This window comes from Xiphophorus hellerii, chromosome 11, assembly GCF_003331165.1.
Source record: "Xiphophorus hellerii strain 12219 chromosome 11, Xiphophorus_hellerii-4.1, whole genome shotgun sequence".
Classification (NCBI taxonomy): domain Eukaryota; kingdom Metazoa; phylum Chordata; class Actinopteri; order Cyprinodontiformes; family Poeciliidae; genus Xiphophorus; species Xiphophorus hellerii.
In genome coordinates, this window is record NC_045682.1 from 775229 (window position 1) to 790702 (window position 15474).

Here is a 15474-nt window from a genome sequence, read left to right on the forward strand (position 1 = left end):
AACAAAGCATGATTTTATTATAGCATTCAAAAAGAAGTTGGGGAATGTAGGAAAGGTAATAGGAATAAAAGAGAAGAGGATGTTATATCCAGATTAAGGTTTGGGCATACGGGGTTAAATAGTACTCTAAAAATGATTAACAAACATAGTACAGGTATGTGTAGATATTGTGGAGAGACAGAAACAATACAGCATATTTTTCTAGTATGTAATAAATATAATCAGGAAAGAGAGGTGTTAATCAGAGAGTTAAATAGAAACAAAAATAAATTAGATATTAGAAGTTTGTTGCAAAGATCGTCTGAGGATGTAGTGTTCAGCTGTATTTTTAGTTTTCTTAGGAGGACAGGAATTATGGGAAGATTATAGTGGGTTTACTTCTGGTTCATACTCCAGTCTGGAAGGTGGCGGTAATTCACCTATAAGTTGTTTGCCAACCACCATAAAACAAAAAGAAGAAGAAGATTCGACCCGGATGTGGTTCATGTTCTTGCTGCACGTTGTTGAGCAGCATGACTAGCAGCCCGTGCTGGATGTGAGAGCTGATGTCTGTGGAAATGATGGAGGTTTCGGTGAGTTCAGCGGAGCCGCTCCGGCCGGCTGGGGTTCTACAACAGAACCGGGTCTTCCTCGACTTCTTCTGGGACCTGGCTAACCCGGACCAGGAGGTCCGGCTGAAGGCGGTGGAGAACTTGATCCATTACCTGAAAACAGAAAACAAGGTGAGAGACACCCAGCATGTCCTCTAGGACAGTTTTCAAACTTCGTCGCTGTTGAAATTATGAAACTATTCAGTCTGAAAACCCGCCGGATAAACATTAAACATCACTATGAATACAGTAGTGATGTCGTTAAATGTTAACACGAAGGAAAATAAGATGATAATTTAAATAAGATGTTTCTAATCGAGGAAAAATTTGAGTTCCTGATACAAAATATATAAACAACAATACATAAATCCTTATTATCCAAAAGAACGCAAATACATTAAAGCACGGCAAAATAATAAAACTAGATACAGAGAAAAGTCCAAAAGGAGAAGACAATTTTTCATTTACAAGTAACTGAAAAGTGGGGATTGTATTTCTTTTTTTTTTTACATGTGTATGATTTAATTTAATAAGTAAACTGTATCCCATTCTAAAACCTCCATCTGCATTTTGAAACAAAGCTTCCCTGTTTAGCTAAACGGGGAAACTAAACAGCGTCCATGTTTAGCTTTTTAAACAGGGAAGCTGTTTAGAGTGAATGAAACTGTGAGAGCCTGCAGAGGACTAGAGGATGGGCCGAAGTTTTACATAAGGGTGGACGATATGGATTTAAAGTTTTATCACGATATTTTGTCGTACTATTGATAAAAGTGGCGATAAGAACTATTTATTACTTCTTTTTTTAGGTAGTTGTATGGCTGCAACTGTGCAACAGCAACTGTAGCAGGGCTACCCCTGCTAACACAAATAATGCTCTTGAAAAACATTTCCATTTGTAATATGCTGCTTTTGGACGCCACTCAATCCTATAAAGAAGTGAGTTTTATATCACTAACCTGCAAATTGTAATTGCATTTAGTCATGTTTTCAAATTTATTGATAATTATTGATTCTTTAATTTAGGCCTATCATGATAACAAATTTTGCTGGATGATGAATTGTCCCAGAAATAATTTTTGATAAACAATAACATTTTTGCTTTTAATACGATTTTCAATTAATATAATGATAATGTAAGATGATTTATTTTTCCTTTTGAATTAATGTAGTTACATACAAGATCAGTTATTTACTACAGTTGATCCATAGCTAAGGAATTGTGCTGTGCCTTTAAGAGGGGATGTTTGTTTCTTTCTTCGTTGTTTTTTTTTTTTTTTAGGTGTGCCCGAGACGGGTTCTGTTCTGTTAAAATGGAGGTTGAGTAAAAGTCTGGAGAGCTACGCTATTCCCTCTCAGTGTTCTGCTCTTTCTCCACCCACCACCTCTTATTCTATGGTAACACCGAATTGACACATCGTAGTGTTACAATAATAGCATAAAAATATAAATTTGCCCTTTCAAAGACTAGAAAACTTTAATTTTGTACAGAACACTCCACAATAGGAGTGGAAGACATTCTTAATATACAAAATAAAACACAACCACCAAAAACATTAAAACAAAGAAATTACAACCTACCTAGTGAAGTCATAAATACATTTATTTATAAATGTATGGTTTAAATTTATTTAGGAATACATTTATTTAAGAATTAATTTAAACCATAAATAAAATTATTAAAAAAATATATTTATCTAAATGAAAATTATTAAGCTCTTTGAACTTATCATGTGATTAATCGATTGATTATTGCAACAGGCTTACGTTCATTGAACAAACAGTGCAGAAAATATTGAAACTTACAATCCTGTCAATATGGACAGTTGTGGGGGGTTTTCACAACACATGGAATTTACTGTGACAACAATGAATGAAAATTATCGCGATCATCAAGAAATTTGTCACACTAAATGATAAACAATACGATAAATGTACATGACCCAAAAAATACAGGCATTATGAAAATTCAGTTAATAAAATTTATTTGTTTGTTTGTTTTGGACAAAATCTCATATAACAGAGATTTAAATCTAAATATGAAGAAAGTTAAAATTGTTCAAAGAGTAATTGTGAAGTCAGGAGTAAATTAAGATATCCTGGCTGCTGTTTGTGCTGCAGGCTGATGAGTTGGAATACACATTTAAAAGGCTGGTGGATGGCCTTGCCCACACCCGGGAGACGGCCCGACCCGGGTTCAGCCTGGCTCTGGGACAGGTGAGTGGACCGCCGGCCTGAGTCCTGTGGTACAAAAAGGAAATTGATACAATTCTGTTAATTTTCCAACTATAAAGCTGCTAAAAACTGATCAAATTTAGAGACAAAACTAAGAAAATCCATTTAATTCTCAGAGATTAGGAGAAAGTAAAGAGTCAAACCTATGAGTTTTCTTCTCCCTAAGGTGTTGAGTGCCTTTGAAGACATTTCCCTGCAGAGCATACTTGACAGGATCAAAGAAAAACACAACTTACAGGCTGTGAAAAGGGTACATTTTGATCTTTTGGACTTCATTTAGCACAGAAACATTCATTTAAAGGATGTTTAAACAGCTGAACCTTGTTTTTGCTCTCTAGAAACTTGCCAGAAATGCCATGTTTGGGAATCTGTTTGGCGTCCTTGCCCTCCATCAGTCGGGACGCCTCGTCAAAGTAAGTCTGCTTCTTAGTTTGTCCATGAAAGCAAATAAAGTCAAATTAACACAAGAATAAAGTTGTAATATTACGAGAATAAAGTCAAAATAATACAAGAATAAAGTTGTGACAATACAAGAATAAAGTGATAAATGATACTTTATTCTTATAGAATTTTTTTTTTAGTGTGGCCTTACTATTCCATCCTAATTAAAACATTTGTTGGATAACATTCTTTTCTTCCCTCCAACTCTGAGGCACCCTCTTGAGGCCCTGACTTTGTAAAACACTGATTTAGCCCTTATATCCAAAGGCTTTTGAACTTGTTTACTTTACTCTGCAGGAACCCCAGGTGGTGCTGGGATGTGTGCAGCTCCTTCAGTGTTTGATCCAGCACAAGCAGCACCTGAAGGACTTGCCCAGCAAAACCATGACCGACATCCTCACTGAGGTAACGGTAACAGCTTCACCGTCCCACCACTATGACCTGTTCTCCTTCTTTAAGCCGCTGTTTTCTGGGCCCACAGATACCAGAAGAGGTGTTTGAGGAGGTTCTGCTGAGCTCTCTGGAAGCCGACCTGGCGTCGGCCTTCAGGACCCCGGAGCAGATGCAGCTGCTGCTGGTGGCGCTGCAACACTTCCCGCAGGCCCTGAAACCCAAGAAGCTAAAGAAGCTGCTGGACTCTTCCACCATCATCAACGCAGACAACATCCAAAAGTGAGAACATGTTCCACAACTCACAGCATAGCCATTACTTAATCTGCACCGCTGCATTTTATTTTGAATTTAAAAGATAAATAATCTAGAATATAGGGCTGGGCAATAAATCAATGACATTGCCTATTGCAATAGACACGTGATCAGTATCAATAGATAATGTGTCTGATGGAATATTAAAAAATTTCACTGAACGCTGATCCAGCACCGCACAGCATTCTGGGGGATGTATTCTGAGGAAAGGCTTTAGCTGCTCAACCTCTCTTGGCGAGCTAAGCAAGATTGGTGGTATCAACTAATTCACTCAGTCACCCTTTAGTTACTTAGCAACTGATTCACTCTTTGATTACCTAGCAACAACTTGTTGAGTAATTGGCACAGCAGCAGATTAGGGTTTTACCGCTGTGCCTCATAACTCTTTAAAAGTAAACAGCAATAATGTAGCGTGAAAGAAAAAAAACAGTACAATAGCTTGAGGATAAAACGGGAAAGTTTACTTTACCAGTTGTCAGTATTTCAGATATTTAAAACAAAAATAATTAATCATTAATAATCTATATCGACTGATATGGAACCCTTAAATTGTGATATGTTTTTCAGCCATGTCGTCCAGCCCTAATTGAAGACTTTAAAAAAAAAAAAATTTATAGATACAATAGCTTATGGTCAAAGGTTGCCATCTCAATCCAAAACAACATAAGGGATGGACCAAAGCAATCAGCCAAATTTCCCCTGATTTGCTCTGATCGGTAATCAGCTGTTAAATCCTGAAAAATGTCAAAACTAAAAGGAAACACATTTTGTTTTTGTTTATAAATGCATCAACAAACAGTATTTTCTTTTGTTGCACTTTGTTTTGAGATTAGTAAAGAAAATTTAACGTATAAATGGAGATAGTCTTGTAATTCCTTCATTTTTTTTTCTCCATTGCAAAACTGCCTCCATCAAGGAACCTGAGAACCTCAGAAATTTCAATGTATTTTTCTTTTTTGTTATTTCAAATAGTTTTGTTAGAGCCAGTCAAACAAATTAAAAATATAATTCTTATTGTGTACATATACACCTTCTGATGCTCTTAACAATATAATACTGACAAAATGGTGCATCAGAAAAATATTCAGTTCACCAGTTTCAGCCCTTTTTTGTTGTTTTTCAACAAAATGAAAAAGGTTAAAGTGGCGCAGTTGGTAGCACTGTTGCCTTACAGCAAGAAGGTCCTGGGTTCGATTCCCGGCTCTGGAGTTTGCATGTTCTCCCTGTGCATGCGTGGGTTCTCCCCAGGCACTCCAGCTTCCTCCCACAGTCCAAAAACATGACTGTCTCTCTAAATTCTCCCTAGGTGTGAGTGTGTGTGCATGGTTGTGTGTCCTGTCTGTCTCTGTGTTGCACTGTGACAGACTGGCGACCTGTCCAGTGTGACCCCGCCTCTCGCCCGAAACGTTAGCTGGAGATAGACACCAGCACCCATCTAGGGACAACCCCACTAGGGACAAGGGTGTACAGAAAATGGATGGATGGATGAAAAAGTTTAAAATTCAAAATGCAGCTAGAGAACAAACCAACCCCCCTTCACATCTCAGCTCCAAGTTTTTTTCTTAAAAATTTCTGCGATTAATCTCAAAATTTCTTCTTTTTTTTTCCATCTGCAACAACCCTACTTAAGTAAAATTAGTTCTAATTTAAATCAGTTCGTTTACTCATTTGTATCTTCCATCTGGCAGGCTAGTGGAGGTGTTGAAGATGGCGGCCCGCTCAGTGAAGAAGGAGCGTGTCCTCCCCTCTGTGGCCCTGGACTTGCTGAAGCTCTCCCTGAAGGAAGACAGTTTCCAGCTGTTCTGGGACAAAGCCATCACTGAGGGGATGTTTAAGGAGCCGTCTGGACCGACACAGTGAGTCCATAACTGGCAGCTGCTAAACCGTCACTTTTTGGGATGGTTTGCTTTGAAATGAGGCAGTTTGATGAAAAGAGGAATTTACTCTTACTAACCAGCTATATTTAACATTTAACTTTTTATTCAGTCTTTATGATTTCAACTCTGTAGACATCACCTTTCTTCTTTTTCTTCTAGTCATTTTCAGTCTAATGATATATTTTCCTGTTGTGTAGTTACTTGAGCTACCGTCTGCTGGGCAGTGCCCTCCCTCTGCTGTCCTTATCCCAACTAAAGGAGGTTTTATCTGGAGAAGTGATGATGCACTACGGCGAACACGTAGTTTCAGCTCAGGTCAGTCTCAGTTTCAAATTTCCTTCAAGTATTTATAAAGAAAAATGTAAGTTAACAACATATTCTAACATAATATGGTGAAGAAGACTTGAACCTTCTGTTTCAAATTCAAAAATACTTGTATTAATCCGAACGGAAAATTCAATGTTTTCATAACTCATATTATTCCAGGTTGTTCATAGTTGTTGTAGATACTGTCAGCTGTAAGAATTACTACAGACGGCTACAGATTGCTAGAGAATTTCCTTTAGCAGTCTGTATTGCAGCTGTTCTGATGAAGCCTCTGACTGAATACACTTGCTGCCTTTCCATTACAAATGTGCACAGTACTTTGTCCATATTCTCTAATGTTGAAAAAAAACACAATTTCACAATTGTGGTGTTTCCATTAAATAAGAAACACATTTAAATCACATGTAAATAAGTTTGTTCACACAATGTCTTTAAAAAACATGCAGCAGAATGATCCTCCTACTACTTCCTGTCGTCTTCTTGGTCGTTGTGTATCATAGGCAACATCTAGTTGTTGATTATGTGTCTTGTGTGATGCAAATCATGTATTTACATTGCAGTTTTGCGAAATTAACCAATTTTGATATGGCAAAAAACCCACCCATGAGGACCAGGGATGGAATACTGCTACCCCAACAAATGATGGTAGAAGAGATTATACTCTCCACAACAGGCTTGTACAAGATATGCACCATCTTGCAAATGTGGATACTGTAAACTAATTCGGTCAATAGCTAAACTGAAGCTGATTTGTTTATGGTGGTATCTGAGACTAAGACTAGTTAAAGAACATAACTTGGTAAAAATCTAATCTTAGTTGAAGTCATGATAAGATAGAAATGCTACCATGATGACATTCAGTGAAGCTCAGTTATTACAGCGAGTGCACTGTCTTGAGGATGTTGATTCTTAGTTACTGCATGCCCTCCTATTCTTTCTCTGCTCTTTTCTGTCCAAGAACTGACAAACAAAACCAAGTAGTAGTAAAAAATATTCTAAAAGTGCTTGCTAACAATTTGTTTCATAATAATTTCAGCTCGCACAAGCAAGCATCCTATTTTGGCATGGTACTAAAAGAACGTACTACATTCAAATTTGCTAATATGCTGTGACCTTACCAGAGGGGCCGCGTTTCATTGGCTGATGCCCATTCTACGTGGTCTCGTGCGTGGCCGTCTCACAAACACACGCTTCTCGTTAGCTAAGTACAGCATAATGGCAGAACTGATACAACTTCTACACCTTGAAGCCTGTCTGCTACACAGTCTTACGTTAGCTAAACAGATCAATATGCAATGTGTCTGTATCTGACATACACTAAAGATTTTATTTTAGCAGAAAAGGCTTTGGACTAAACTGTTACTCGTGATAGCCACATTAGCACCAAGTACAGCTAGTCAATCAACCATCGCTGTGTTCAGGGAAGCGCTGATTAATAATGATTAATAATGTTGGACACCACACGGCAGGAACGACCCGATCGAACCGTTATACCTAGGATTTCTGTCGGCTAATGTGTGGTCTGTCAGGTTTTGAAAATGGGCCGACAATCGGCCGACAGCGCTAAGATCGCGTCGTGTGCGCTGGGCTTTACACTAAGGAAATGAGGAAGGGAGGAGTCAGTGGAGAGCACCGGAGTTGAGCCTTTTTTCTTTCGGTGTCATCAACAGAAAGAGAAAAAGGCCGGAAGAGACGATAATGCCGATAATTAAAATGACGTCGATAGTTTTAATTTATCGTACGATTAATTGATTTACCGTTTATCGCGACAGGCCTACCTGTTCGGGTTATTTTACCTTTGTTTCCCTTTGCTGTGGCGCATTACAGCCGCTGTAGTTTCTAAACGTTGGACTAATTACCTCGTTCGTTTGTGAGTTTACGTCATTCACAACAAACATCAAATAGAACAAATATATTTCATAAAATTTTAACAAACAAATAGCTTCTACCGTGGTAATTATGTGAAATTAAATTAATTATATCCCAGCTTCAGAAGATTTGCCTTTACCTTTACAGAGCTCTTTGGTTCCTCCTGTCAGTCTGTAGCTTCTCATATTGACGTCATCAAACCAAATTTCAGATCTACCATAACTGACTGACACCTGCTGGCCTCAGGTTTGCAACCAGCTTGTGACTAAGAAACCAGTAACCTCCTCGCAGTGACAGAGTCTCACTGAGGAAGAAACTGCGTTAGGTTTTCTATCACTTTAATATTTCTGATAAAACTGATGTATATTCACATATAAAATAAGTCAATAGGGTTTAATTTACAATTTTTTTGTCTTCGTGTCATGAGGTAGATCTCAGTCGGCTGGTGAGAGAAAAAGTAGATCTTGGTCTCAAAAAGTTTGGGCTCCCCTGATGTAGAGGGTGTGTGGATCTGCCGTTTTCCTCATCGATCAAAAGCATTTTGCTGTGACGTGCACAATGTTGGAGGCATTGCATGACTCAAATACTTTGATCTCATCTGAAAAAGATGACATGAACTTGTTAGTTCCTCTGTCCATTGTAGTAGCTGATATATTGTGAAAATCCTGTAGAAATGATGCACTAATCGAGTCATGTTTACATAAAAACAACGCGCCGTGAGGCTTTGTTTGTGAGACCTGCAGTCACGTGGGTCGGTTGTGGGCGGCCCATATGTCCATTGGCATATTATCTTGCAGTAGACCATAACATGTTACAATTAGCATTTTAGCTTTAAATAGGTGACATTACCCGCTATGCTGAAGTTAGCTGGTATGCTGTTGTTACCTAAATGTTTATGAAAAAAGCCAATAATCTGAAATACCATAAATCTCGGCCGATACATACAATTGCAGAAGCTGTTAGATGCTAACATACAAAAAATATTTGCATCAAAAGCATCTCAAGAGTGAATTTTTACGGAGCATCTCAAGAGTGAATTTTTATGAGTTTTTGTCTTTTGCGGTACCTTGCTATATGCTTACTACAATATTTGCTAGTCTATTTTGTATATAGTCATGAATGTCAATTTAATATTTCAAATATATACATGTTTAAAGAGCCTAAATGTGCAGGAAATGGTGACAGAGGGCCGCACTGGGTTAACTCCGGGAATCTCATCTGTCAATCATCTCTGGGTCACTTCTTTGTTCTGTCACAATTATCGATTTATTCCATTTTGATTATCATGAATCAAACTTTACAAGGACTGTGACACAGACTGACCAGGACAAACAATGCACAAGTGCCGCGTTCTCAAACACACAAAGCCAGCACGCCAGTAACCTTCCCATTCATATTTGGTGACAGTCACGCCCCCAACACCACCCCCGTTTCTACTGATGTCTCCTTCCTCAACGAACTTAACAACTTCTATGCTCGTTTTGAGAGAGGGAATACCACAACTGCAACCAAAGCAGCTACCACCTCAGGCCAACAGCCACTGACTTTCCTCCCCACTGACGTAGGAGCGGCTCTGAGCAGGATTAAATCCCACAAGGCTGCGGGTCCTGATGGCATACCTGGACGTGTCCTCAGAACGTGCTCTGGGGAGCTGGCAGGAGTGCTGACGGACATCTTCAACCTGTCCCTGGCCCGCGCTGTGGTACCGACCTGCTTCAAGTCTACCTCCATTGTCCCAATCCCCAAGAATCCCAACCCAACCAGACTCAATGACTACTGCACGGTAGTCCTTACCCCCATCATTACCAAGTGCTTGGAGCGGCTGGTCCTAGCACACCTCAGATCCTGTCTCTCCCCCACACTAGACCCCCACCAATTTGCATACAGGCAGAACAGGAGCACAGAGGATGCAGTCTCTATAGCGCTGCACTCTGTCCTTTCTCACCTGGACAGTAAGAACACTTACGCCAGACTGCTGTTCTTAGATTTTAGTTCAGCATTCAACACTGTCATCCCATCACAACTCATTACCAAACTCACAGACCTCGGCATCAGTCCACTCATGTGTAACTGGTTGCTCGACTTCCTGACCAGTCGACCTCAACATGTCCGGCTGGACAACCACTTCTGATCCACCATCATCATAAACACCGGCGTGCCACAAGGCTGTGTGATGAGTCCCTTCCTCTACTCCCTCTTCACCTACGACTGCAGACCTGTCCATGGCTCTAACGCCATCATCAAGTTTGCAGACGACACCACGGTGATCGGCCTCATCAGAGATAATGACGAGGCCGCTTACAGGGAGGAGGTAGACCGTCTGGCTGAGTGGTGCGACAAAAACAACCTGCAGCTGAACACCGAGAAGACCAAGGAGGTTATCGTGGACTTCAGGAGGAACGCTGACCTACATCCACCCATCCACATCAAGGGGACAGTGGAGGAGCGTGTGGACACCTTTAAGTTCCTGGGAGTCCACATCTCCGAAGACCTGACTTGGACGACCAGCTGCTCCAAACTTATTAAGAAGGCGCATCAGTGCCTCTTCTTCATGAGGACCCTGAGGAAGAACCACCTGTCCTCAGAGATCCTCACGAACTTCTACCGCTGCACCATTGAGAGCATCCTCACCAACTGTATTACAGCTTGGTACGGGAACTGCTCTGTCTCCGACCGGCAGGCGCTGCAGAGGGTGGTGAAAACTGCCCAGTATATCGCCGGGGCACCGCTCCCTGCCATCAAGGACATCTACAGGAAGCGGTGTTTGAAAAGGGCTGGGAAAATCACAAAGGACTCCACTCACCCAGCACACACACTCTTTTCCCTCCTGCCCTCTGGGAGGCGTTACAGAAGCCTACGGACCAGAACCACCAGGCACCGGAACAGCTTCTTTCCCACAGCTGTCACGCTTTTGAACGCCTCCTGACATAAAACATAAACTATAAGGACTGTACTCCCCTATCCTCTCATACAACAATAACACATGGACTATCCTCACACACACACACATCACGGACTGTTTTCTTCACACACACATACAACCTGTAAATTTTATCTGCCATTATTTATCTAGTATCATATTATATCCATATATAATCCATTTCCTAACATTCTTGTATAATCTGTATATTCTGTATAATCTGTATAATCTATGCATATAGCTCCCATATTTATATTTATACACAATATCTATATCTCTTTGCTATAACCCCTTATAGTCCATACATACATAGTCTTGTACATCTGTAAATAAATATTTATATCTCGTAGAGCACTTCTGGATAGATGCAAACTACATCTCGTTGCTTGTACTTGTGACAGTGCAATGACAATAAAGTTGAATTCTATTCTATTCTATTGACGCACCCACCACCCCAGTGTCAAAGCCGCGTGCTCCTGTATATTAATAATTACTTATTTCATTCAAATGGCTCTAACAAAGCCTCTGTAAAAACGTGTTTATTATTATTAACTCTTTGCAGCAAAAAAACCTGATTGAAACTCAATGTATTCGCTGCATGTTTATGTCCGTTTGTGTAAGGTTGAGATGGAACTGCACATGAAAACGGCCCTTTACCATTCAGACTACCAGCACAGTAGAGATACAAAACTGTCTCATTACCCTGCAAATAGTTAAGATAGTTTGGATGTATTTTTATTTCTTTCCTACTTACGGAAAGTTTCTGTTTATATCGTGTGTTTGTGGTGCATTTCTATACTAAAGAAAGAGATATACATCAGATTTTTCACAACGAGATATTAACATTCATGGAAAAACCTTACATAACCTTGTATTAAAGCAGAAAATACGGCAGCCACTATAAGAAAGGCTTACAGTATCCAATTATGCCGCATGAACTGATCAGTACAATATTGTGAGAGAACGCAAAACCTTTTGCAAGGGAACACAAAAGAAAAAAATTCCCCATGTCCCCTAGAGCAGCGGTCCCCAACCTTTTTAGTCGCGCGGACCGGTCAGCGCCGGGGGGGGGGAGATGGGCCGTGCAGTGAACCGTCGTTTTTCGCGGGGGTTACGTTCCAAAAACAACCCGTGATAGGCGAAATCCTCGAAGTAGTAACCTTTATTTATTTTTTTTACAATTATTATACAATGAAATATTCCACAATACATTGAAACCGAAGAACAAAACCTTTTTACAGGCCCAAGGATTTGTTTAACAAATAAAAAGTACTGTATAAACATTTTTTTTTTACAAATAACTACTGTACTGTAAAATAATAATTTTAATATGAACTGAAAGCGGATTCCCGTGCCCGAATTGCGGAGATCAGCGCCGCCCCACCGCGACCTGAGTTATTGGATTAGAATGGGAGAAAATAAAAAATGATTATGAAAAAAAACAAAACAAAGTACAGTAGGACAAATAGTGACTTGTGTATTTCACTGCTCTTCTGACTGAGCCGCTGCATCCTGACTCCGCTCTGTAGCGTTTTTTTTTTTCTTTCTTCTAAAGTCCGCGGTGCAGGTGTGTTTTTTCGAGAGAAGAACATAGTTATCGGTAGTTGTTGTTGCTCTTTTTTCTTCTGGGCAAAAAGATTCTTATAAACCGACATGCCACCATCGATTATGTTAAATCTGGCAAGCTGTTTTACGTACGTGTACATCTTAAAACGCAACATTGTTGACACACAGGTAGACAAGAAGCGGAGAGACTGTTTAGCCAATCAGAATGCAGAACACAATGCACGATGCAAATCCGTGAAGCAGCGAGACCGCGAAAGGTGAACCGCGAAATAGCGAGGGTTCACTGTACTCCGATGTTGTTTTGTTGCTCATTCTGCTGCAAGTTGGCTCAATTTTGACTCACAAGACGTAACCGGTAAAATCCGGCTTAGGATTTTCAAAATAAAAGATCCAGAAGTAGTTCATTATTTCTTGCGCGGCCCGGTACCAATTGGTCCGCGGACCAGTACCAGTCTGCGGCCCGGTGGTTGGGGACCACTGCCCTAGAGGTTCTCCGTAAATTTTCTTTAGACTTAGAGTTAGGCTTAGACTTCTTTTATTGTTGTTGCCCAAAGACACAGCAATGAAATTGGTAATGAAATGTCATTTCTTGGCCACCAGAGCGCGCAGAAAAAAACCTCTCAAAAAATAATACTGTATGTTGCTAAATAAACAAAATTTAGCATTTTCAGACAGCCTTAGTGATGGGATTGTTGAACAATCTGATGGCCAACAGTTTTTGACTCAACTGCTTTTGACAGTTGAGTCAAAAACAGACTCCATTGTTTTTGAGTCTGGCTGTTCTACAGCAGTCATAAATGCACTAAAGGAAACTTTTCAGGGGGTTGCAGCAGGGAAGTCTGGATACAAGGATGGAAAAACAGACATAAATGGTGAATTGAGAGTTTAGCAGAGAAAAGGAGCATGTATGTAAGTGATAGCTGGAAAAAGGTTAGAATTGTTGCTATTTTATTTTTATTTAAAACTACATGTACATCATTTGAATTGTTACACATCCAAAGACTACAAAACCAAACATTTTGAGAGAAACTGAAAAAGGTTCCATACAATAAAATCTTAAGTGCTCCACAAAATTATGATCAACAAATTTTACTGCTTAAAAAAAGCATTAGAATATCGCCTAAAAGGTTTACATTATTAGTTTTTCAATAATTATGGCTGATTATTGGTGATTGGCGAAAAAAGATTGGTGATCTTTTTTTTTTAATTTAATCCCCTCCTGGATGTAGTCAAAACCAGCTGGATGATCAGAATCCCTGATTTTTCTCCCCAGAAACCGGACCGCTTTAAACTGGCCCCAGAAATGGACACATACGTGTCAGACTTTCTGCAGGGCTGTCGGGACTCTGACAAACAGCTGGCGGTCATGGTGAGCTTCTCCTCACTGACCAACAATGGTTACCCCGTGGTGCCGACAGTGTGGCGGGTGGTGCAGCACCTGGAGCCGGCGGCTCTGCAGAGCTACGTGGACTGGCTTAAAGGGACGTTCCTGCAGCCTCAGCCAGACCGTCTGCTGGACTTCAGCACCCGCAAGCAGAAAGACAAGAGCAAAGAGCAGTGAGCGTTTATTCAAATGTAAATATGTTAGATAATATCTCTCTCTTCTTGTAATTACTCTGATGTTCTCTTGTTTAGGAAAGAGAGCTCGATATTCCGCCTGAGGAAGTGGATCATCGCTCGCCTCGCCTCGATCATCGACAACCATCAAGTGAAGAAGCATGAGGATCTTATCATGGATGTGGCCAGGTGAGACCAGCGTTTAAAGCTGCATGCACACAGCAAAGAAATGCCATCCACATCCACTTATTTTGCCCATATGCAACCTACAGTATATCTGACTTTTTGACTTCAGTCTAGATAGATTTTATTACAGACTCAGAGTTCAAATTACATAAAAAAGAAAACAAAGATGATTAAAGAATAAAAGTACAACTAGAAAATTCCTGAAGAAATTTAACCGGGGCCTGCCAAAGTGTGCCCGTCGGTTTGGACCCAGCGTTCTGATGCTAGAAATTAGCATCAATGCTAAAGAAAGCTGCAATCATATGAATACAATGACAAGAATGTTTACTAACATTGACTTGCACCATTCAGTATGATAAAGTAAGTGTATCAGCTAAAATTAGCAAAAATGCTAATGTTAGCGTGATTGCTGTCAGTAGCATGTGGGACATCACTGGGATGTTTTCTATAATGGTATTACTCCATTCAGTAGACTAAACATGGCTAATAAGTCAAATAAATAGCTAGTAGCTTATATAAGCTAAAATGCTAATGCTAATGAACTGCCTTGCTGCGCAAGGCAGTTCCCTGACCTGAGAGAAAAAGATAATGCAGAATAATATTATTGCACCGCCTGCGGCGGTGCACTAACCTCAGGGGCATGTTGAGGCTTTTATTTTGAAATTTTTGTTAAGCTTAATTTCAAAGGTCCAAATTAATCCCATGTCTAATAGTCATTGGGTTAAATCAGTTATTTATTGCTCAAAAGAGCAATTACCTAATGTAAGATTTCTCAAGGCTTTTATTTTGAAATTTTTGTTAAGCTTCATTTCAAAGTGCCAAACTAATCCCATGTGTAACAATTGCTGGGTTAAATCAGTTATATAATGCTCAAAAGAGCAATTATCTGATGTAAAAATTGTCAAGGCTTTTATTTTGAAATTTTTGTTAAGCTTAATTTTAAATTGCCACACTAATCCCATGTGTAACAGTGCTTTGGATAAAAAAGTCACACTAGAAAATTTCGGAAGAAATTTAGCCGGGGCCTGCCAAGGCGCGCCCGTCGGGCTCGGGCCCGGCGTCGTCGCGCCACAAATTGGCGTCGACGCTAAAGAACGCCGCGACGTAATCAGTGGCACGCGGAGTACCGCAAGAACGTTAAGCGAGGCGGACGTGCACAATTCGGTACGATTTAAAATGTTGTCAAGGCTTTTATTTTGGAAGT

General features: G+C 40.0%; 1 protein-coding gene across 2 annotated transcripts in view; it reads left to right on the forward strand.

Annotated features, from left to right (window-relative positions):
- The first annotated feature begins 480 nt into the window (after nt 1-480).
- mybbp1a (MYB binding protein (P160) 1a) overlaps nt 481-15474 on the forward strand; it is a 109823-nt gene continuing 94829 nt past the window's right edge. Inside the window, exons 1-10 of one of the 2 annotated variants that reach the window (XM_032576375.1) lie at nt 481-722; nt 2709-2804; nt 2989-3072; nt 3161-3235; nt 3561-3668; nt 3745-3935; nt 5657-5824; nt 6043-6160; nt 13801-14084; nt 14163-14273. In XM_032576375.1, coding sequence (XP_032432266.1) covers nt 546-722; nt 2709-2804; nt 2989-3072; nt 3161-3235; nt 3561-3668; nt 3745-3935; nt 5657-5824; nt 6043-6160; nt 13801-14084; nt 14163-14273 — 1412 coding nt within the window. In that variant the 5' untranslated portion in view covers nt 481-545. The remainder of the gene's footprint in view (nt 723-2708; nt 2805-2988; nt 3073-3160; nt 3236-3560; nt 3669-3744; nt 3936-5656; nt 5825-6042; nt 6161-13800; nt 14085-14162; nt 14274-15474) is intronic. The other variant, XM_032576374.1, reaches the window with a different exon arrangement.